This window comes from Pollachius pollachius, assembly GCF_949987615.1.
Source record: "Pollachius pollachius genome assembly, chromosome: 14".
Lineage (NCBI taxonomy): Eukaryota > Metazoa > Chordata > Actinopteri > Gadiformes > Gadidae > Pollachius > Pollachius pollachius.
Genome location: NC_136947.1, coordinates 253,942 through 278,381, shown reverse-complemented (window position 1 = coordinate 278,381; position 24,440 = coordinate 253,942). Strand labels below are relative to the sequence as shown.

General features: G+C 48.6%; 1 protein-coding gene across 1 annotated transcript in view; it reads left to right on the top strand.

Moving 5' to 3' along the window:
- Positions 1–10,716: 10,716 nt before the first annotated feature.
- Positions 10,717–24,440, top strand: part of cfap57 (cilia and flagella associated protein 57) — a gene marked incomplete at both ends in the record, with an annotated part of 23,647 nt that continues 9,923 nt past the window's right edge. The window contains 16 exons of the mRNA XM_079750516.1: positions 10,717–10,873; positions 11,178–11,488; positions 12,015–12,274; positions 13,420–13,672; positions 13,952–14,104; positions 14,390–14,529; positions 16,044–16,209; positions 16,619–16,738; positions 17,034–17,234; positions 17,514–17,714; positions 19,042–19,194; positions 19,321–19,476; positions 21,470–21,563; positions 21,908–22,098; positions 23,297–23,470; positions 23,841–23,999. Of these exons, the coding sequence (XP_079606642.1) occupies positions 10,717–10,873; positions 11,178–11,488; positions 12,015–12,274; positions 13,420–13,672; positions 13,952–14,104; positions 14,390–14,529; positions 16,044–16,209; positions 16,619–16,738; positions 17,034–17,234; positions 17,514–17,714; positions 19,042–19,194; positions 19,321–19,476; positions 21,470–21,563; positions 21,908–22,098; positions 23,297–23,470; positions 23,841–23,999 (2,889 nt within the window). The remainder of the gene's footprint in view (positions 10,874–11,177; positions 11,489–12,014; positions 12,275–13,419; positions 13,673–13,951; positions 14,105–14,389; positions 14,530–16,043; positions 16,210–16,618; positions 16,739–17,033; positions 17,235–17,513; positions 17,715–19,041; positions 19,195–19,320; positions 19,477–21,469; positions 21,564–21,907; positions 22,099–23,296; positions 23,471–23,840; positions 24,000–24,440) is intronic.

Sequence of the window (24,440 nt, the reverse complement as noted above, 5' to 3'; positions counted from 1 at the left end):
ACGTCCGTGTTCGATTCGAGAATACACATTTGCAATACTTTTCTAATCGTCTAATTTTCTAAAAGTTTTCCACAAACACTTAAATACTTAAACATATCTGTTGGCCTATACCAGGGGTATTCAATTAAAATTGAAAGAGGTCCAGTTACTAAAATTTCCTCCCAGCAAAGGTCTGAATCTTATATTGTCATTGGAAATAGTGTACCCTAAATTCAACAACGTACGTACATTTCTATATAGTTTATTGTCAAACTTCAAGTGTTAACAAAGTAATATACTTTGATCAATAACAGACAACAGAGACTGAATTTCTCCTGAATAAAATATATTCCAAGTAAGCCTAAAAACATTCAGAATCTTTTGAAAGTGCAAACACAGCTTTGGGCAGCCTGAACTTAGGGTCTATATTTCAAGTAACGCAAAACATTCAGAATCTTTTGAATGAAATAAAAGTGCATCTTTAAGAAAAAAAATTAACAGAAGACCTTTGAGCTGCCCATCACCTTTTTTTACATGTATTAACTACATTTCAAACAAAATAACATGAGGACCTTAGGCCAAAGCTTACATTTGTACACTGTGAACCCCTACAGTCCTACTAACTTATACATATAATACATGTAGTACTTAAAACCTGATATTTAGTCAACCAAACTATAAAGTTTTGTGTTCTGTCAACGAGTAATGAGGTTTTAATTTTATTGGAATATAATTGTTTGAGTCAACATTGCCCGCTACATAATAATTAATGAGTATCCAGTCGTACGTAGTGTCTGACGTCATCGACGTCTTTCCAGGCTTTCAGAAACATCAAGATGGCTACCCTCGGGCGGGCTCGAGACATTTTCGAGCATAGGAATACTTCGGTATTTTCTCGCCATCGTGTGACGCAATAATTGTCACAAGTTTGGCCCTGCTTATTGTTCTAAGCGTTCTCGGTTGGTAAGTAAATCGTTTTCTTTTTTACGTATGCGTGCCTAGTGCTACCGTTGAAAAAGACAGTTCGCTAGCTTAGCCGACGTATTCATGAAAGAGTTTCATCAAAAATAACTGTTAGTTTGCATTGTTTCCACCTTGGGTGACTATAGAGGAGCAGGTGTATGTGTTAAAGTAAACGTATAGAGCATGACCGTGTAATGAAGTAATATGTCCGGGCCACAACGTTATCTGAAGTTAATTTGGAAAAAGAAATGCTGCCGGTTGGTTTCCAACAGGTCCATCCGTAGCCTACTGGAATACTGGAGCGTTAGAGAGAGAGCTTTATTCCTTCCAGTTTTTGGAGGTAGGCATTTTGGCGCGCAGCTAATTTCCCGGTCATTTTTTATATGTCCAACTCCATTGTTTCAAGTTTCAAGTTTGATTTATCATGTACTCATAAATCAGCATTTATCAGTATTGAGAATGTGTGTTGATTAGGGTTGTCGCGGTGTGGACATTTTCACACCGAGTAATACTGTGGCGAGCAGCACGGGAAGGCCGAGACGGGAGCCCAGATTGAACCAATTATGCAGTTCCGTGCCCCATACACCGCACGACTACGGACTGCCTGTATTAACAACCACGAACATTACAGAAACACGGGACACCTGACCACAATACTCTCACTAATGGTCCCGATCACACTACACATCACACAACAATGGAACAACACACAATTAACACACAACCAATAAAGACCCCAAACCCGTTAACCCCACTTAACCTAACAACAGAATAAATTAACAAAACCCCTTTTGTCAACTGACAACCCCAATTCCCAGAATCCCCGCGGCTCCGGAACATGGCGCCCACACCCGTGGTCGCCATGTTACACTCGTGTCAACACCGGTATATCCGAGCATTAAAGGTATAAACTTTGAAACTAGGTCAACCGCCATCTTCTCCGTCAACTCTCCTCTCACGCGGTGACAGCGTCTGGCAGCGCGCCAATTCTCGGTGAAAGCGTCTTATAACGTTCTATATATAATAGTATAATATAATTTTATATATAATATCACAGCCAAAAGCTCTGTGCGCCTCCGGATGGCCGTGGCGCGGGGAGCTCTCGTAGGGATTGGGCTTCGCGGGGTTTGTTTACCGGCGTTGTTATGGTTACTAGAGTTGGCTCGGTCGTGAACGAATCAGTTCGAATGAACGAATCTTTAAGACGAACGACCCGAACTGGTTCCTCTCTCTCGTTCGTTCTCAGACTCGACTCCTCCCAGACCCACTAGTCGCTGACTCGCTGACAGTTCGTTCACTCACTGTGAGTGGTGAGGAGGGACCGACTGAGAGACGTCACGACTCACGAGAGCCAGCCAATCGTATGCTGTTCTAGGACTGAGTCTAGGACGCTCTCGTTGAATTTTAGTCAATGAGAGACAGAAATCAACCGGTTTAATGGGGAAAAAACAAATGGGCTTAGTGAGCCAGCTATCTATTATTCACATTGGCCATCTGTTGCATGGACGTATTTAAAGGATACATTGTACATATTTATATTTCGAAATTCGTCCCAGCCTTTATACCACATTTTTCACAACCTACCAGCTCTTGTTGTGAAGACTAGTCACCGCGCAATTCGTTTCAATGGGAATCGCGACAGTATACTTTCAACATAAAGTGTAAACATTTATCATTTGAAATTCGTCCCATCCTTTATACCAGAAACTCTAGAGTCTATAGTGTAGCGACCCTGGGACATTTAAAGAGTTTGTGTGTTATGTGTTGCATTGTATTTCGTTGTCCGTTATGCCAGTTGTTCTATGTGCATGCATTGGATGTTCTTCTTGTCAATCAGTGTGGGGGGCGAATCATCAGGTCAGCTGGGGGAGGGCCTTGGGAGAACAGGAGGGTGGGGGCTTGCACGTTGAAGGGACCGGGTTGGGGGGTTGCCCTGGTAACCGGTTGTTGTTAGTGTGGCTTTTTGAGGTTGGTTACGGGTTTTCAGTGACCTGGTTTGTTACATTAAAGTTCCTTCAAGTACTCATGACTGGACATCGTTATGTCACCGGTGAGGTCATTACAATAGCATATAACCGCGTTGTCTGATGACAGTTTAATGCATTTTTCACAATTAACCAGCTCTCGTTTTGAAGGCAGTGTTAATTTTTATCAGTTAGATTTAGTCTTGGGCTGCACAGGGTTCTGTTTATGAGAGCCTAAAACACCCGGGACCCCCACCATCATTGCTTAATCAAGTCTATTATTTTGCTGATATGTTAAACATCCATTAATCAACTACACCCCCCATCCCGCTGCGTTTGGTTAAAGTTGTAATATTGACGTATGAGAATGAGAACGAGGGAGGCGTTGAGTCTGAGCTGTTGATTCCATGATTCGATTCACCGCTACCGGAAACTCGACTGAACGAACGATTCGCGAACGACTCCTCTTAGCGAACGGAATGACGCTAACTGAATCGCGGAAACTAATCACTAAATCCAACCCTAATGGTTACCGGTCTTTTAAGGAAGCGCGCCAATTCTCTTCCGCACAGAGCAGAACTATGGCCTATTTTACACATTTTTATTTTCTAAATCATAATTATATTATTAATTTTTACACTTTTTTTTCATTACTGGAAGAAATAAATAATAATAACTCTGTGTTGCCGGTGTGCAACACCGAGTAATCGGTGTTGGCCTCAACACCGGTAATACCGTATACCGCGGCAACCCTAGTGTTGATTGATAAGGTTAATTTAGGCATAGCCACTGATGTACAGCATACACCTAGGTACCTGATATTAAATGAGCATGACTGATTATGTCCAAGATATAATGTTTGAAGCTTACATTTATGTTTTTGTTCTTGTAGGCTGAAGTGGAGACCAAGTGGGGCGCCATTTCAATCTGCATTGTTGGTACGAATATTGACGTACTACTGATAGTTGAATGCTAAAAAAAACACTATAGCCTTTTAAGCCGGATATGGGTCTTCATGAACAGTGATTACATTTTACAGGGCTAATTTTCAGCTCAATGCCTGCTAACTGTGTTAGGCCTAAAATGCAAGCTGATTCAATGGAGTGGAAGTGCAAATTGTGTTCAGAATCCTTAGAAAATTATTTTCCCACCATTGTTTGCTGCATAGTCATTATTGCAGAATTAGTCCTCTGCCGTGTCTCTATGAAAATTGTATTTGTACTTTTCAGTCATTTAATGCACTGAAAGCTCATGAATCACGATCTCACAGAGATGCAACCAGATCAGATAGAGCAGTAGATGCACAGGCATATTTTTCATGCCACATGTGCAACTTCAAGCACCCCTTTTCTGAGGCAACACTGTTTGGACATTTGAGAAGCCATTTAAGAAAGCATGAGATGGTAGCATGCCCGTTCAAAAACTATAACTACCGCACAAATGTTTATTCATCCTTTATCGCACACAAAAGCAGAGTCCATGGAGGTAGTTCAGATTTTGATGACAATGTGGTGTTAGTAAATAATGATAGTACTCTGGTAACATCTGACTCTGTGGATGAAGGGCCTGCTCAATGGGAGAACTTAGGTGACCATGCTGAGGGTGAGAGTAGCTGGGACGCAGAGGATCTGAGAGCCCAGTTGCACCTTCATTTAGCATCATTATTTCTAAAGATGCAAACTGTTCTTCACGTATCCAACATGGCAATTCAGGAAATTGTAGAGCATTTGAATCAAATATTTTCCTTGTCCCAGCCACTCCTTAAGAAAACGATACGAGAGGTCTTACAGAGCTATGCCACTGTTGTTACTGAAACATCTCTAGATGAGATAGTTAGTGCTGTTATGGACGACAATACTTTTGCTAGTGCAACGGCTAAAGGTGAGGCATTATCAACGACTAAGTGACGGAAAACTCTTGTTGAAAAGAATTCCCCTGTGGTAAGGCCTGTACAATATGAGCTAGAGCCAGGACACACAACAGTGCATATTTCCATTCTTGAGATGATCCAGGAAATCATTCAGACACACAGACATTCTTGAGAAAATTAAAGAAACAAAAACTGCACAACAAGGCCATTACACGAGCCCTCAAGATGGATCAAATTTCAAAAGTAATGAACTACTGTCCTCAGAGGAGCTGACGATGCCTCTTTTGTACACCGTGATCTTAAAATATGCAATCCACTTGGCACGTCAAGAAAAACTCATAAGCTGAGTGCAGTTTACTGGGTATTTGCCGATCTTCCTAGCAAATACAGGTCAAACTTGCATGCTATTCAGCTAGCTGCATTGTGTAAAGTTTCTGACATTGAGAGATTTGGCTATGAAAGAATACTTGGTCCTCTGTTAGGAGAACTTCGTACTCTTGAAAAAGATGGTGTATTCATTGAGTCCATTGGCAAGGTAGTTAAGGGCACTGTCATGAGTGTAGTTTCTGACAATCTTGCAGGCTTTATGAGGTCTTTCAGAGCCAAATATTTTTGCAGATTTTGCACAGCGACCTACGATCAAATTCAGTCCCATGAAGTTGGAGAGTTAAGCCTGAGGACAAAAGCTAGCCATGACTGTGAATTGCATGCTGTGAAGCATGGGGACAATCAGAATCAATGTGGTGTTGAAAGAGATTGTGTACTTAACCAGAGGTTAGAGTATTTTCATACCATCACTGGTTTCCCACCGGATGCCCTTCATGATCTTTTTGAGGGCATAGTGCCTGTAGAGCTGGCCCTGTGTGTTGAGGTGATCCGTTCCAAATACTTTACTCTTGAGTATTTAAATGAAAGAATTGTGTCATTTCCATACCAGCATGCAGACAAAGTTGACAAACCCCACCCTATCCACAAAACATTTGCTGGAAAGATGGTTGCAATGGTCATGAAAATGCTACATTGCTTAGCCTGCTCCCTTTGATTATTGGTGATAGAATTCCTGAGGGTGATGAAGCATGGACCGTACTTATGGATCTGAAAGAGGTAGTTGAGTTGATGCTGTCCCTGAATTTTACAGAGGAAGCTATCCAGTTTTTACAGACAAAGATTCAAGACCATAGACAAATGTTGAGGGAAGTTTTTCCTAGTTTCTCACTCCGCCCCAAACACCACTACGTTGAACATTATCCCAATCTCATATGCTGCTTTGGGCCACTTATCCACCTGTGGACGATTCGATTTGAGGGCAAGCATCGCTTTTTCAAGCGTGTAGTTCATGACACACAAAACGTTAATGGTAAACACGCATTGATGCGCAATCCGGTCTTAAAGGTAAACACGCACAGATGCGTGATCCGGTCTGAATGGGTTAAGAATGTGCTGAAAACATTAGCAAACAGACACCAGTTTATGATGGCGTACTATCTGAGTTCCCCTTCATTCTTTAAACCTCACCAGCAGACGTGTAATGTTTCCTCTGTGATGGTTTCCATGCTTCCTGATATTGCAAAGGAATACGTAGCACAAAAAACAGGCAGCAACATGATTTACAGAACATAAAGGCTCAATATTGATGGGAACGATTATGATGCAGGAATGTTTGTGTCTGTGGGATACGAGGGAGCACTGCCTCAGTTTTGCAGAATTGAACAGATTCTCCTTTTGAACAATAAAATTGCTTTCCTTTGCCGAGAACATACATCACTGTACATTGAACACCTGCGATCCTATGAACTTACATCAGGGAATTTGGCAGTTAACACCAAATCAAATCAATAGATGGGAGCACCAATGAGTATATAGTTAATAACTTGCTTCTAGAACACCTGATAATTGCATTGATTATGTTTTGCAGCAAGAAGAGGAGCCTGATCTCAGCGATACTTCTGTTGCCCTCCTCACAACTGGGGCGGACCCCTTCAGTACCGAGAAGGTCTTCGTTGTAGTTAAGGGGAAGGTTGTTTTGAGGGATCTTCCAAGGTTGGCTGATGCATTATATTGTTGTTTGGACTTATCTATGCTTTGAATTTGGAGTATCCAAAAAAACTCATCTACACATTCACGTTCATTCAGAAAATACTGATGTGTCTAGATGATAACAAACCACTGAAAAATTCAAATCTAAATGTGAAAAATGATTTGTTAAACTAAGCAGAAAGCTTCAAGGTTCCGTACATTCCTGTGCTTCTACAGAAGGCTTGTTTTGGTTCAAAGGAGCAGCACACATATAAATGTCAACATTGCCCTGCATGTTACAGGAAGCAGAAGGTGTTTTCAAATGCCTGTAAACATTTTCAGGTGAATTTATTTAAAATTAGGTAGTTGTTTGATGTGTCAAACAAGTTATTGAGATTTTTTTATAATTATTGAGATTTTTCATTTAAATTTTCAGAACTTAGGTCCCCTGCTTGACCACTAATGTCTCAGTTGCAAAGCTTTAATTCTGCTATATTTAGGATGACTGAGTTATTTGATTGTCAGACTTTTTCACTTAAATTTTCTACCAACCAACATGTTCAGTTTAATGTTGTTAAAAAGCAGCCCTTTGTCTTCATGTCATTGTTTAAAACTTAATAAATAACCTATTTTGTATCATTGGAGGTTGTATATTTTTTTGAGAATTTAGTTTAAATCTATTAATTATGTCAAATCACTAATCTTAAATCTTTTGAGTAGTTTTAAGTTGTGTAAAGTTAAATGTATTAGTTAGAGTAAGTTTGTTGAACTTTGCTTCACCAAGTGTGATTGAATTAAATTAATTTAGTAAGTAGAGGTTAAAAGATATTTGTATAAATATAATATGAGTAAAGACAACTTATTTATTTTGTCATTCTTTCATACATTTTGAGTCCAGTTGAAATATAGTTTTAAATTAAAGTGAAATAAAAAAATATATTACATGTACTTACATTTTCTTAGGTAATCGGTTACAACAAAAGTTCTGAGTACTCTGAACTTATCAGGTTTTACAGTGTTGTAAAATAAAACATGGCAGAATGAATAAAAGAAAAGTGCAGAGCTTTGAGCAGCTCCCTTTCTCCTCTCTCCTTTTCTCCTCACCTTCCTCCCTTTCCAACTTCCTTTCCTAGTTAGAGAAATGGGCATGTAACTGTCCTGCCAGCAGTTTGAATCTTGGCTTAAATGGGGTTAGTGCCATTCTCATGCTCATGTGGAGATGCTCATTTGTGAGCCTGGAACGGTACTGTGTTTTAGTAATGTTCATCGTAGAGAAAGCTGTCTCACAGCTGTAGGGTGATCCAAACATGGTTAAGGTTTGAAGTGCTATTTTGGTTAGACCAGGGAACATCGTTTCAGGCACAATCTGTAACCAGAAAGTAGCAGTCAGTTGCTTCAAAATGCTCTCAGAGCCAGGGCCGCTGCTGGCCGCTTCGGTGCCCTACGCGAGCGGGGGGGAGGGGGGGGGGAAACAACGGTGGGCCTCTTCATAACAATAATCAATAATGTAATAATTATTTTTATTTTTTAATTTTTTTTTACAAACCATAATTTTTGGTTCCCCCCCAAGTACTTGGGGCCCTCCGCACTCTGCGTCTAGGGAGCGGCGGGCCTGCTCAGAGCAATATCTGCTTGCAGATCAGTGAGCTCTAACTGTAAAGATCCAGGATGTGCCCACTTGAAGGTCTGTTGTACCTCCTTTGAAAATCCTCTGATTTCTCTGGTAAGGAATGGATTCTCGATTAGCAGGAGGAGCTGGTGTCCAAGTTTGAAGCTGTCAAATCGTTGACAAAAGTTTCCAATCAGCTTGTCTATGAAGCCGACATAAGGAGAAATGTCTCCCTCACCCTGAATTTGTTCCCGCATTTGTGGGAAGTGCTCACACTCTCCTTGGAGATCTTCTTTGAAAATGTCCAGCTTCATCTGGAAGGAGCGGACATTTTTAATCAAATCACAGACAGAATTTTTCAGACCCTGCAGCTTTAAATTGAGCTCATTAAGGTGTCCGGTGATGTCTACCAAATAAGCCACCACATCCATCTTGTGCAAAAAGTTTGCAAACTGTATTGCTTTTTGACTCTTGAGCTGCTGTAAGAAAGCAGCTTTTTCCTTTCGGATGGACCAGAAGCGTCCCAGTGGCTTCCCTTTGCCCAGCCATCTAACGTTGTTGTGGAGTAATAGGTCATTTGCATCTGCCTCCGTTTCTTTCAGAAATTATCTTAGCAGTCGATGCTGAACGGATGAGGGTGCCCTGAGGAAGTTGATGAGTTTTATCATGGTATTCATTATTTCAGCAAACCCTTCTGACAGAATAGCAGAGAGAACAGTCTGATGGATGATGGTAGTGGTAGGCTATGAGATCAGGGTTGTCTCTCTCCCAACCATGGCAGGTGCACAATCTGTGGTGACTGAGACTACTTGCTTCAGATTAATCTTTCTTTTTGTGAGTGTCTCCTTTATCACCTTGTATATATCCTCTCCTCTTGTGTATGTCTCAAGCATTAAACCCAACAGGTCCTCACACATCTCTTTCTTCTCTTTGTGAAGAAATCTGACATACACCAAAAGCTGGGCATTATCCGTTACATCTGTGGACTCATCAATGGCTAAGGATACGCATACTGCGTTCTGAACAGCTGCATCAAGCTGTGCCAGTACATCCTCTACTAATAGTTCAGATTTTCTGGTTGCTGTCGTAGCTGACGATGGTATTTGCTTGATTTTTTCACACATGTCGTCTTTTTGTTTACCGTCTCTGCTGTAAAGTCTCTGGTGCCGCATTTAAGCACTCCTTCACAACTGTCCCATCGCTGAATGCTTTCTTGTGTTGAGCCAAAATCCACGCAATCTTTAATGAACACTCATTTGCTCGTTGCTGGCCTGTAAATGTATCCGTGAGGACACGGGTAGACCTGTCATACTGTGCTTTCAGTTCGATCATTTTACTTGCCCTCACTGCGGACTTCTTGTGGGTACCTTTCCTCAAACGACCCGTGTTTGGTCTCATAGTGGCGCTTAACGTTGCCATTTTTTATTAACGCCACAGTTTCACAGCATATGAGACACAGCGGTTTAGAACTGGCTGCAGGCAGAACGAACATGTATTTGTCTGTCCATTCATCTTTAAAAGTTCGGTTTTTACCATCTACTTTTGTCACTTTTGAGCAAGCCATCTCTCATCTCCTCACTCTCACTCGAGTCTAGTGCGTGCGGGAAGGCAAATAATCAATTTGATTGGCTTGGCTATTGATGACGCTCCTGTTGTATTAACTAGATTAGCTGCGCATGCACGTTTTTTATTTAAAATTAGAATTTGAACGGGTCCGGGCAGAACCGTCACTGGGTCCGGACCCGCACCCCGGTCCGCCATTTGGTGATGCCTGGCCTATACCCTGCTGATGACAATACTTAAAATCAATTATAAGTAATGCACGATATCAGTTGGCCTCCTAATGTTGATATAATTAACTATAAAATGAACTCAAATGACATGAGAGGCGCTTTACATAAACCACATGATATTGTTATTTGATATTTGCTGCCATCAAGTGGCTACTGTGAGTAGCATCGGTCCATTTGTACGGTTGCTATGGCGCTGAAGCCTAGCTTGACGTAGCCATGGCAACCTAGATCTGAGTACTACGCGACGTGTTATTTTGGAGCCGCCTAAACGTGACGTGTTTTATGGTTATAAACTTCTGACGCCAGGCCAAGATCGAGGAAAGTTTATATTTTTGTTTTAAATGTGCCTAAATTGATTCGCACTGAACGCAAACAGCTGGATACGTTCAAATGAATGAAGTTGGCTCGTCGTTATTAGAAAAGTCCAACGTTATTTACCTCTAAAACGCGACATTCTCAGCTGTTAATAACGTTTATTTACACTTCTATTGTGACAAAGTAGTCTGCGTGTAACAGTAGGACATGGCCACTGTTGTTGCCCAGTCCAATTTCATCTTCGGCTTACGGAAAGGGGTGACCAATAACTTGTGTTTCCTCGACGACCAAACCGTGGTCTTTCCCTGTGGTAACAACTGCATCCGCTACAACATCGACCAGAAATGGCAGAAATTCATCCCAGGTATGTGTTGAGCTTTTTAAAGGGTGCAAAACACCTTCCAAATACCTACGAAAACTTTTCGTGTATATCCTTTTTTAAAAAACTTGTTATATAATATCTTACATGCATTCATCTTATTACTTTATAAAATAGTTTTATCAGTTTTTTGTCTTTATTGCATTGTATCAGTCCCCTTGAAATATTTTTGTCTCTATTGACCCACTGCATTTCATTCAGAGTATTCTACCTTTTTTTTATTGTGAAAGGTTAAAGGACTGTTAAAAACGTGTGCTACAGATAAGATGTTCTTTATGTTCTCCACCAGGAACAGAGAGGAGCCAGGGCTTGCAGGCCATGGCTCTCAGTGCTAACCGGCGCTACCTGGCGGTCTCGGAGAGGGGTGAGAAGCCCACCGTCACCGTGTACGACCTCACGCACGAGCAAGGCCGCAAGAGGAAGCTCCTGACCGCCGGCGATGGCCCGGCCAGAGAGTTCATCTGCATGGCTTTCTCCCCAAACTCCAAGTACCTGGTCGGCCAATCAGGAGGCCCGACCTGGACCCTGGTGTTGTGGCTTTGGGAGAGACAGAAGGTGCTGGCCACGGTCAACAGCAGCGATGGGGACCCCGTGAGCCAGGTGAGTGTCTCTCTCTCTCTGTCTGTCTCTCTGCCTCTCTCTTTTACTTATAACCAGGTGAGGTATACAAGTACATACTCTCTCCCCCCCCCCCCCTCTCCCTCTCAACATCTCATGTTCAAAGAAACACATACTTGAGGATCACCTAAAAGCTATAAAGACAACAAACATGGATAACTGTGTTCAGCAGTGAGGGTTCTCTTGTGAACTGTGTTCAGCAGTGAGGGTTCTCTTGTGAACTGTGTTCAGCAGTCGGGGTTCTCTTGTGAACTGTGTTCAGCAGTGGGGGTTCTCTTGTGAACTGTGTTCAGCAGTGGGGGTTCTCTTGTGAACTGTTTTCAGCAGTGGGGGTTCTCTTGTGAACTGTGTTCAGCAGTGGGGGTTCTCTTGTGAACTGTGTTCAGCAGTGGGGGTTCTCTTGTGAACTGTGTTCAGCAGTGGGGGTTCTCTTGTGAACTGTGTTCAGCAGTGGGGGTTCTCTTGTGAACTGTGTTCAGCAGTGGGGGTTCTCTTGTGCCCATCCCAGGTGAGCTTCAACCCCCTGGACGACACCCAGATGTGCGTGAGCGGGCCGGCCCTCGTGTGTCTCCTCAACTACCGTGAGGGCGTCCTGAAGCGGCAGAGTCCCGCCAAGCTGAAGGGCGTGGCCGTGCTGTGCCACGCCTGGGCGTCCGGCACGCGCGTGGTCGCCGGCACGGACCAGGGCCGCCTGCTGATGATCGAGTCTGGGGAGCTGCGCTGGGACCTGGACGCCTGGATCAGACCCGCCCAACCGCTGGAGACCAGGTCGGGGGGGGGGGGGTCTAACTCTGATCAACAAGGGTTTGGATCAGTGATCTGATGAAGACTCGTTGATTTTTTATTTGAAACCCTCGTCCGCAGGAGATTGAAGTGGGTCACATTTCATGCGTCTGATACGGTTCATGGTTTACGTCTGGTACGGTTCATGGTTTGAGTCTGGTACGGTTCATGGTTTGAGTCTGGTACGGTTCATGGTTTGAGTCTGGTACGGTTCATGGTTTGAGTCTGGTACGGTTCATGGTTTGAGTCTGGTACGGTTCATGGTTTGAGTCTGGTACGGTTCATGGTTTGTGTCTGGTACGGTTCATGGTTTGTGTCTGGTACGGTTCATGGTTTGTGTCTGGTACGGTTCATGGTTTGTGTCTGGTACGGTTCATGGTTTGTGTCTGGTACGGTTCATGGTTTGTGTCTGGTACGGTTCATGGTTTGTGTCTGGTACGGTTCATGGTTTGTGTCTGGTACGGTTCATGGTTTGAGTCTGGTACGGTTCATGGTTTGCGTCTGGTACGGTTCATGGTTTGCGTCCGGTACGGTTCATGGTTTGCGTCCGGTACGGTTCATGGTTTGAGTCTGGTACGGTTCATGGTTTGCGTCCGGTACGGTTCATGGTTTGAGTCTGGTACGGTTCATGGTTTGTGTCTGGTACGGTTCATGGTTTGTGTCTGGTACGGTTCATGGTTTGTGTCTGGTACGGTTCATGGTTTGAGTCTGGTACGGTTCATGGTTTGAGTCTGGTACGGTTCATGGTTTGAGTCTGGTACGGTTCATGGTTTGCGTCTGGTACGGTTCATGGTTTGAGTCTGGTACGGTTCATGGTTTGTGTCTGGTACGGTTCATGGTTTGAGTCTGGTACGGTTCATGGGCAGCAAGAGTCAGACTGTGTCTGTGTTAAAGCAAATGAAGTCATAAATATGCCAACACATCGAGGGCAATGGTCCTCCAAGCAACACACAAAGGCAGATGATTCAGAAGTAGTTGTTTAATTTTAATTCAAAGATGGATCGTTGAATCAACGGTCCGTACTTTGGATGTAGAGCACATTGTGGATGATGCATTCCCTACGGCCACAGTAGCATCAACACGATCCCTGGCTTAGCTTCATCCTGCGCTGTCCGTCCGTCCCGATACAGACACACTGAGAACAAGCCGCCAAGAGAAGCCAGAGTGGAGAGAACCACCGCCACCCCCAGCGGCGGGGCCCTCGGGGCCTCCACCCCCAGCGGCGGGGCCCTCGGGGCCTCCACCCCCAGCGGCGGGGCCCCCGCGGTCACCGCCATCCTGGCCTACTCCAAGGGCTTCATGTGCTCCGTGGGTCCCGGGACTGTCTGCGTGTTTGAGAACACCGAGGAGATGGACAGCTACCGCAAGGCCCGGGAGATCCTGGTGAGACGCCTCGCTCTTTGAAGAGGGATTTCCATTGTGTCGAGTGTTCGGATTGAAGTGAAGACATGTCAATGAATGCATGTGATTGGTGGATGCTTTGGCCTCGCCCTTTAGGTGCGTCCTCTGCATGGAACCCTAACCCCTAAGTCCTAGTGCCTTGCTCTATCAAGTCGAGCTAGAGAGGATTACCTTTGCATTGTAGTAGCAGGGTATCTCCGCCCTGTTTCAGTCTACTTGCGTGCTAATGCTAATGCTAACGGTGGGTTTCTCCGGCCCCAGATCCCCCCCGACCCGTGCACCTACGAGCCAGGCCAGGCCCAGCAGCAGCAGGTGGCCACGCTGTGCCTCAGCCCTGGGGAGGACACCCTGGCCCTCAGCACCCAGCAGGGACAGCTCTACGCCATCAACCTGGTCTCCACAGAGATCAGCAGGGTACGAAGCACTCGCTCAGCCTCCACCAGCACCACCTTGATCTGTCTGCCGTCATCAGCGCCGGCACTGGCACCATCGAGGCAAACACCACTACCGCCATCTCAGCATAACCACCTCCAACAACGCTATCCCCATCGACACCACCTCCACCCTCAACCTCACCATGATCACCACCACCTTTACCATCATCTTAACCATATTCACCTCCCCCTTCACCAACACCGTCACCACCATCACCAGCATGCAAAAGCTTATAAGCATGTGCTGCTTGTGTTCTTCCACTAGGGGGAGCAAGCGCATTTTGAGTTCCTGTCCAGCTCCTTCCACACCAAGCGCATCACCGGCCTGTCCGTCTGCATCCGCAAGCCGCTGGTGGCCAGCTGCTCCCTCGACCACTCGGTCCGCGTCTGGAACTATGACACCAAGTAGGAGACCCTTCCGCCTGTACTACAGTAGGAGACCCTACCGCCTGTACTACAGTAGAATGACCCTACGGCCTGTACTACAGTAGAATGACCCTACCGCCTGTACTACAGTAGGAGACCCTACCGCCTGTACTACAGTAGGAGACCCTTACGCCTGTACTACAGTAGGAGACCCTTCCGCCTGTACTACAGTAGGAGACCCTACCGCCTGTACTACAGTAGGATGACCCTACCGCCTGTACTACAGTAGGAGACCCTACCGCCTGTACTACAGTAGAATGACCCTACCGCCTGTACTTCAGTAGGAGACCCTACCGCCTGTACTACAGTAGGAGACCCTACCGCCTGTACTACAGTAGGCTGACCCTACCGCCTGTACTACAGTAGAATGACCCTACCGCCTGTACTACAGTAGGATGACCCTACCGCCTGTACTACAGTAGGATGTCCCTACCGCCTGTACTACAGTAGGAGACCCTAACGCCTGTACTACAGTAGGATGACCCTACCGCCTGTACTACAGTAGAATGACCCTACCGCCTACAGTACAATGACCCTACCACCTGTACTACAGTAGGATGACCCTACCGCCTGTACTACAGTAGGATGACCCTACCGCCTGTACTACAGTAGGAGGACCCTTCCGCCTGTACTACTACTACTACTGTACATTTTTGGTGTGATAAAATTTCTTCATTTTTGTGTTATGTTAAAACAAATGTTTAAAAAACAACCAATAAAAGGTTATCTTGCTAATGATCCTTTTCCTTGGTTGTCTCTGGTTCTCTCTGGTTCTCTCTGGTTCTCTGGTTCTCTCTGGTTCTTTCTGGTTCTCTGGGGTTCTCTCTGGTTCTCTCTCTGGTTCTCTCTGGTTGTCTCTGGTTCCCTCTGGTTCTCTCTGGTTCTCCCTGGTTCTCTCTGGCTCTCCCTGGTTCTTTCTGGTTCCCTCTGGTTCTCACCGGTTCCCTCTGGTTCCATCTGGTTCTCCCTGGTTCTCTCTGGCTCCCTCTGGTTCTCTCTGGCTCCCTCTGGTTCTCACCGGTTCCATCTGGTTCTCTCTGGTTCTCTCTGGTTCTCTCTGGCTCCCTCTGGTTCTCTCTGGTTCTCTCTGGTTTTCTCTGGTTCTCTCTGGCTCCCTCTGGTTCTCACCGGTTCAATCTGGTTCTCTCTGGTTCCATCTGGTTCTCTCTGGTTCCATCTGGTTCCCTCTGGTTCTCTCTGGCTCCCTCTGGTTCTCTCTGGCTCCCTCTGGTTCTCTCTGGCTCCCTCTGGTTCCATTTGGTTCCCTCTGGTTCCCTCTGGTTCTCTCTGGTTCTCTCTGGCTCCCTCTGGTTCTCTCTGGTTCTCTCTGGTTCCCTCTGGTTCTCTCTGGTTCTCTCTGGTTCTCTCTGGTTCCCTCTGGTTCTCTCTGGTTCTCTCTGGTTCTCTCTTGTTCTCTCTGGTTCTCTGGTTCTCTCTGGTTCCCTCTGGTTCTCTCCTGTTCCCCCGGGGCTCTTCTCCTGGGTCTCCCTCAGTGTGCTGGAGCTCTACAAGGAGTTCCAGGAGGAGGCCCTCAGCGTGTCTCTGCACCCCTCCGGCCTCTTCCTGCTGGTGGGCTTCACCGACAAGCTGAGGATGATGAACCTGCTGATCGACGACATCCGCATCGTCAAGGAGTTCACCCTGCGGGGCTGCCCCGAGGTGAGGGCGTGTGTGTGTGTGTGTGTGTGTGTGTGTGTGTGTGTGTGTGAGAGTGTGTGTGGGCGTGTGTGTGTGTGACATAATCCACAAAGCAGGTGAATGTAGTACTTTTACTATGTTAGTACGTATCCCTGACTCTCTCTCTCTCTCTCTCTCTCTCTCCCCCTCCCTCCCTCCCTCCCTCCCTCTCTCTCTCTCTCTCTCTCCCCCTCCCTCCCTCCCTCCCTCCCTCTCTCTCTCTCTCTCTCCCTCCCTCCCTCCCTCCCTCTCTCTCTCTCTCTCTCTCTCTCTGTCCCTCTCTCTCTCTCTCTGTCCCTCTCTCTCTCTCTCTCTCTCTCTCTCTCTCCTTCTCTCTCCCTCCCTCCCTCTCTCTCTCCTTCTCTCTCCCTCCCTCCCTCTCTCTCTCCAGTGTGTGTTCAGCCATGGCGGTCACTTGTTCGCAGCCATCAATGGGAATGTCATCCACATCTACTCGGTCACGACCTTCGACAACATGCTGACGCTGAAGGGACACAATGGGAAGGTCAGAGTTCAGACCTCAGATCAGACCGTGTGAGGTACGCCCGACAGGATAGGGTTAGGTGGAGGCTAGGGGACAGTGTGCTAAGTTAAGACCACATAAAGCCAAGATGTACTGTACAGCCAAGTTAATGACTTCCCAATCCCAATCACTATTACTGCTAAGTAACTTTATTACTAAGTAATCCTTGTTAAGGGCTATCTTCCTGTGTCTGTCTGTCTCTCGGCCGGCCTGTCTGTCTGTCTGTACGTCTATTGGCCGGCCTGTCTGTCTGTGTGTCTGTCTGTGGGCCGCTCAGGTTCAGGCCGTGGCGTGGAGCACGGACGACAGTCGGCTGGTGTCGTGCGGTACAGACGGCGCTGTGTACGAGTGGAACGCGCACAGCGGCAAGCGGGAGTCGGAGAACGTGCTGAAGTCCTGCGTCTACGCGGGCGTGGCCGTCTCCTCCGACGCCAGGACCATCTTCGCGGCGGGAACCTCCCTCAAGGAGATCCAGGACTCCCAGGCGAGTGGCGGCGGTGGCGTTGCTAGTGAGGGCCCCGCGGCCGGACGCAGAGCCATAACGAGGGGCCCTCGACCGCTGGATACCATAATCATACAGCGCCTAGCGCCCACTATCTACAGCCCATAGTTTCAGGTCCATGTGTCCAACTGTTCTCCCATCATGAAGACCGCCAGTTGCTGATAAATCCCAGACACAGAACCGCAGATGCAAAGCATCACAGAAGGCCGTGTGACGCGGTCTGCTGACGGGCCTGAGGTTGACGGGTCTCCCGCCCCACAGGTCCTGAGGGAGCTGTCCGGGGACGGCCTCACCTACACGGCCCTCGCCCTGTCCCGCTCCGGGAAGGTCGTCTTCGCCGGGACCTCCAGCGGCGCGGTCCGGGTGGTCCGGAACCCCCTGCCCCTGCAGCAGGACTGGACCGAGTACCAGGCTCACTGCGGCCCCGTCACCAAGGTGCACCCTGGGAGTCCGGCCAAAGGGGTCCGGACAAAGGGGTCTGACCAAAGGGTTCTGACCAAAGGGGTCTGACCAAAGGGGTCTGACCAAAGGGGTCTGACCAAAGGGGTCTGACCAAAGGGGTCTGACCAAAGGGTTCCGACCAAAGGGGTCCGACCAAAGGGTTCTGACCAAAGGGTTCTGACCAAAGGGGTCTGACCAAAGGGTTCTGACCAAAGGGTTCTGACCAAAGGGTTCTGACCAAAGGGTTCTGACCAAAGGGGTCCGACCAAAAGGGTCTGACCAAAGGGGTTCGGCCAAAGGGTTCCGACCAAAGGGGTCTGACCAAAGGGTTCCGACCAAAGGGGTCTGACCAAAGGGGTCTGACCAAAGGGGTCTGACCAAAGGGTTCCGACCAAAGGGGTCTGACCAAAGGGGTCTGACCAAAGGGGTTCGGCCAAAGGGTTCCGACCAAAGGGGTCTGACCAAAGGGTTCTGACCAAAGGGGTCTGACCAAAGGGTTCTGACCAAAGGGGTCTGACCAAAGGGTTCTGACCAAAGGGGTCTGACCAAAGGGGTCTGACCAAAGGGGTCCGACCAAAAGGGTCTGACCAAAGGGGTCTGACCAAAGGGGTCCGACCAAAGGGGTCCGACCAAAAGGGTCTGACCAAAGGGTTCTGATGTCGATGCTAAGTGTAATGTTGGCCAGAGGAATAGCGGTTGCTTGTCCTCATGAACACAGAGCCTCAGGTTACATGTGGCAGAAGGTCGTGTTAAAGCTATACCTTTATTGTTGTGTTGCCAGAGCCCCAACAGAAGAGGATTTACACCTGAATAAGGACCTTTTTCTGCTCTGAAAGCCCCTTGGTGTAGGAGGCAGAATTTTCCCTCATATGAGATGATTAGCTTCAGCGATGTGGCCTTGTTCGCTGCAGCCAATCATTTAGTTCAGTTTGATTTCCATGCCATTTCGTTCTCTAGGGGCCAATTGGATTTTTTGAGAAATGACCCTCATTATTCTTTGGAGATGTTACAAATAGGGCGGCCTTACATAGACGGCTAAAGACTCTCTCTCTCTCTCTCTCTCTCTCTCTCTCTCTCTCTCTCTCTCTCTCTCTCTCTCTCTCTCTCTCTCTCTCTCTCTCTCTCTCTCTCTCTCTCTCTCTCTCCCTCCCTCTCTCTCTCCCCCTCTCCCTCCCTCCCTCCCTCTCTCTCTCTCTCTCTCCCTCCCTCCCTCTCTCTCTCTCTCTCTCTCTCCCTCTCTCTCTCCCTCTCTCTCCCTCTCTCTCTCTCTCTCCCTCTCTCTCTCTCCCTCCCTCTCTCTCCCTCTCCCCCTCTCTCTCTCCCTCCCTCTCTCTCCCTCTCACCTCAGGTGCTGGTGACCTTTGACGACCAGCTCCTGCTGACGGCGTCAGGGGACGGCTCTCTGCTGGTCTGGAGGATCCTGGACAAGGAGAGCCGGAGGGACAAGGAGCTCTCCTACACCGAGGAGATCCTCATCACCAAGACGGACCTGGAGGAGAAGGTCTGGGGGGTGGTACAGGGAGAGAAGGAGAATTATTGGTTCATCATTCAGTCATTGTTTTCCATCAGGTCAATATTGCAGTACATTGATATTGTGTGTGTGTGTGTGTGTGGTTGTGTCCTGCAGAACCAGAACATGCAGGAGCTGAAGACCCGGGTGGAGGAGCTCAGGATGGAGAAGGAGTACCAGCTCCGTCTGAGCGACAGCCGCTACAACGAGAAGATCAAGGAGCTCTCCGAGACCTTCATCCTGGAGATCGAGGCTCTCAAGGCCAGGAACCAGGTAGACTAGAGACCAGGAACCAGGTGGACTAGAGACCAGGAACCAGGTGGACTAGAGACCAGGAACCAGGTAGATTAGAGATCAGGAACCAGGTAGACTAGAGACCAGGAACCAGGTAGACTAGAGACCAGGAACCAGGTAGACTAGAGACCAGGAACCAGGTGGACTAGAGACCAGGAACCAGGTAGACTAGAGACCAGGAACCAGGTGGACTAGAGACCAGGAACCAGGCGGACTAGAGACCAGGAACCAGGCGGACTAGAGACCAGGAACCAGGTAGACTAGAGATCAGGAACCAGGTAGACTAGAGACCAGGAACCAGGTGGACTAGAGACCAGGAACCAGGTAGACTAGAGACCAGGAACCAGGTAGACTAGAGACCAGGAACCAGGTAGACTAGAGATCAAGGAACCAGGTAGACTAGAGACCAGGAACCAGGTAGACTAGAGACCAGGAACCAGGTAGACTAGAGACCAGGACCAGGTGGACTAGAGACCAGGAACCAGGCGGACTAGAGACCAGGAACCAGGCGGACTAGAGACCAGGAACCAGGTAGACTAGAGACCAGGAACCAGGCGGACTAGAGACCAGGAACCAGGCGGACTAGAGACCAGGAACCAGGAACCTCAGAGACCAGGAACCAGGTAGACTAGAGACCAAGGATCCAGGTAGACTAGAGACCAGGGACCAGGTAGACTAGAGACCAGGAACCAGGTAGACTAGAGACCAGGAACCAGGTGGACTAGAGACCAGGAACCAGGTAGACTAGAGACCAGGGACCAGGTGGACTAGAGACCAGGAACCAGGTAGACTAGAGACCAGGAACCAGGTAGACTAGAGACCAGGAACCAGGTACCTCAGAGATCAGGAACCAGGTAGACTAGACACCAGGAACCAGGCGGACTACAGACCAGGAACCAGGCGGACTAGAGACCAGGAACCAGGTGGACTAGAGACCAGGAACCAGGTAGACTAGAGACCAGGAACCAGGTACCTTCTAGATATAGAGCCAGGGGGCTAACTGGCTCTATATCTAGGGCTCTAACTTCTGGGCTTTAGCCCCAAATGTTTTCAATTGCTAGCGACGCTCATGGTTTTCATTGTTTATGTTCTTTTTCCCCTGCCTCAGCGTGTACTTATGTTGGAAAATACCTCCCCCCACGTCTCAATGAAGATATTGAATATTATGTCTAAAGATGTGTTATATGTGTCAGTACTTTAAGTTCGATTATGTGCATGAAAGAAAACCGAAGTTGAAATGGGGGGAAAATTATAAATATTTATAAAATATAACAGATAATGTTTCACCTTCAAAATACATTACCGGCTGTGGGTTTGATTATTTCCTCTGGCATTCTGAGAGAAGCCCTTCTGAAGGAGGAAAACAACGCTACGTGAGACCCTTTAGAAAGGTTTTAGAAAAAAGACACGCACACACACACAGGTGTAATAAAACACATTTGGAGAACAGACCTTTGAAAGGCGGTCCTTCGTGCTGCTACTGGCGGAGCGTGTCAGAGGGAGAGGAAGAACCAGACTGTTTGTCGGCCATGGGGCCACTCTCCTCTCAAGGTCCTTCATAGGACATGTGACAGGGAGCTCGTTATGAACCACTATGATATACGAGGAGAGCGTTCCCCCGGACGTCAAGGCAGGAGAAAGTACAGGACAGTTATAGAAATAGGATAATATATAGAAGTACATAATTTGTATTATTATTATAATTACAATTATTCTTACTATCATTATTGTGATAACTATTGATTTTATTCTTTTTATAATTATTATAATTATGATTTTCGTTATTATTATTACAAACAATCCGGCTCTTGGCTGTCTGGAAAAAAGAGGTAACCGCTGTAGCCTTTGTCCGAACTCTGGTACAGGAGCACCGATGGGCTGTTGTAGACCGAGAGTGTGTGTGTGTGTGTGTGTGTGTGTGTGTGTGTGTGTGTGTGTGTGTGTGTGTGTGTGTGTGTGTGTGTGTGTGAAGGTGATGGAAGACGAGGCGGAGAGTACAGCGCTGGCTCATCAGGAGGCCATGGCTGAGTTAAGGGAGACCTTCTCCAAAGAGCTGCTGGATTCAGGTACCTGTCTGTCTGTCTGTCTGTCTGTCTGATGGGTCTGCATGTTGACCTGCCTTTCAGTCTGTCTGTCCTTCTGTCCATATGTATGTATGTTGACCTATCTGTCTGTCTACCTGTGTCTGTTGATTTATCTGTCCATTTCAATGCCTGTCTGTCCTGTCTGGCTGTCTGTCCTGTCTGCTGTCGGTCTGTCTGTCCTGTCTGTGCTGTGACTGTCTGTCCTGTCTGCTGTCTGTCCTGTCCTGTCTGCTGTCTGTCCTGTCTGTCCTGTCCTGTCTGTCTGTCCTGTCTGCTGTGGGTCTGTCTGTCCTGTCTGTCTGTCTGTCTGTCCTGCTGGGCTCCAGAGTCGTCCAGCAGCCAGAAGCTGCTCCTGGAGTATTCTAAGAACCTGGAGCAGCAGCGCCAGAGCACAGCACAGCAGGAGGAGAGCGAGGCCCGGCTGGAGGCCCAGGAGCAGAGCCACGCCCACGCCCTGGGGGAGCTCCGCCTCTCCTACCAGGAGCAGCTGCAGCACACCGCCCAGCAGCTGGCCAAGGTGGGGCGGGGGGAGCCCCACACACCTGGGCGGGGGTCTGGCGTTGGTTTGGGTAGTCTGGTTTGTTCCTCTCCTTTGTAGTCGTGTTCCTCTTTGCTTTGTATTGGTTTCCTTTTTCATTTTTTTAGTGTTTGTTTGAGTAAACTGGGCGGGGGGTCCGGGGGGGTCCCCTCTCTGATGCTCTGAGCTAAACACCCCCCTGAGACTGGCTGGTAGGAGGGCTGCTGTATGCTCCCCCCTCTCTGGTGGGCCGACAGCACCCCCCCTGCCCAGACAGAGCCCACACACGCCTCCCCTAAAGACCTCCGCCCACTGGCCCAGCGCGGCACCCTCCTCACCGCCCGCCGTGTTGGAGACCAGAGGAGACGTGTCACGCCTTTACAGCAGAACCACCGTGCCGGGTTCCCTGTCTTCATCTCGTATGGACACAGGTCCATACACACTGTACAGTGACCCCCCCTGTGTGACCTGCAGTACAGTGACCCCCCCTGTGTGACCTGCAGTACAGTGACCCCCCCTGTGTGACCTGCAGTACAGTGACCCCCCCTGTGTGACCTGCAGTACAGTGACCCCCCCTGTGTGACCGGCTGCAGTACAGTGACCCCCCCTGTGTGACCTGCAGTACAGTGACCCCCCCTGTGTGGCCTGCTGCAGTACAGTGACCCCCCCTGTGTTCACTGCAGTGCAGTGACCCCCCCTGTGTGACCTGCAGTACAGTGACCCCCCCTGTGTGGCCTGCTGCAGTACAGTGACCCCCCCTGTGTGACCTGCAGTACAGTGACCCCCCCTGTGTGACCTGCAGTGCAGTGACCCCCCCTGTGTGGCCTGCTGCAGTACAGTGACCCCCCCTGTGTGACCTGCAGTACAGTGACCCCCCCCTGTGTGACCTGCAGTACAGTGACCCCCCCTGTGTGACCTGCAGTGCAGTGACCCCCCCTGTGTGGCCTGCTGCAGTACAGTGACCCCCCCTGTGTGACCTGCAGTACAGTGACCCCCCCTGTGTGACCTGCAGTACAGTGACCCCCCCTGTGTGACCGGCTGCAGTACAGTGACCCCCCCTGTGTGACCTGCAGTACAGTGACCCCCCCTGTGTGACCTGCAGTACAGTGACCCCCCCTGTGTGGCCTGCTGCAGTACAGTGACCCCCCCTGTGTGACCGGCTGCAGTACAGTGACCCCCCCATTGTGGCCTGCTGCAGTGCCGGAGCGAGGCGGCGCTGAGCCAGCAGGTGGCGCTGGAGAGCAGGCAGCAGGCGGAGCAGGACAGCGAGCTGGAGTTCCAGACGATGCAGCAGGACTACGAGAAGAGGCTCTGCTGGGAGAAGGAGAGCTACCTCACCCTGAAGGGGGAGTCGGGCATCATGAAGAAACAGGTGAGGGCGCGGCCACCGGCAGGAAGGAGGGCGGGGGGGGGGATTCATGCCAGAGTCGGGGTGCATTTCTGATCGTATCGTCAGGTTTCAAACATTGTTTCCCGCCCCCTCTCTCTCCCTGTGCCCCTGTGTCTCTCGCCCCCTCTCTCCCTGTGCCCCTGTGTCTCGCCCCCTCTCTCTCCCTGTGCCCCTGTCTCTCGCCCCCTCTCTCTCCCTGTGCCCCTGTCTCTCGCCCCCTCTCTCTCCCTGTGCCCCTGTGTCTCTCGCCCCCTCTCTCTCCCTGTGCCCCTGTCTCTCGCCCCCTCTCTCTCCCTGTGCCCCTGTGTCTCTCGCCCCCTCTCTCTCCCTGTGCCCCTGTCTCTCGCCCCAGCTGGACAGCCTGCGGCGGGAGGTTGAGGAGCGCTGTGGGGACATTGAGCGGCTGAAGAAGGAGGCCAGCCGGCTGCAGGGGGTGATCCGCTCCCTGGAGACGGACATCCTGGGCCTGAAGACGGAGATCTGTGAGCGCGTGGAGATCATCCAGGACAAGGTGGGAGCTGCTGGGTCCCACTGCAGACTGCCCAGTTTGAATAGGGCCTCCGCGTGAGATGAGTACATCTGCAAAGAAGAAATATTGCTGAGAATGAGGACAGGAAAGCCAAAGGGAGGCACAAAGCGTGCGCTGGTCGAGGCAAAAAGGCACAAGTTATGTGCTTTGGTGTGGGGGGGGGGGGTTATTGTACATCACTTGATTTAAATTGCTTTGTCTTTTCACTTAACGCAATCTAAACGCGCTCTACCAAAGTGACACACCATGTGTCCCTTTGGCAGAGCGTAGAAACAGGAGGCGTGGAGCAGGAAGGGGGCCAAAATTTGTCTCCTTCTTGAGTGTCTGTGTGAGTGGTTTTTTGGCCACACACACACAAACACACACACGCGCACACACACACACACACACACACACCACACACACACACACACACACACACAC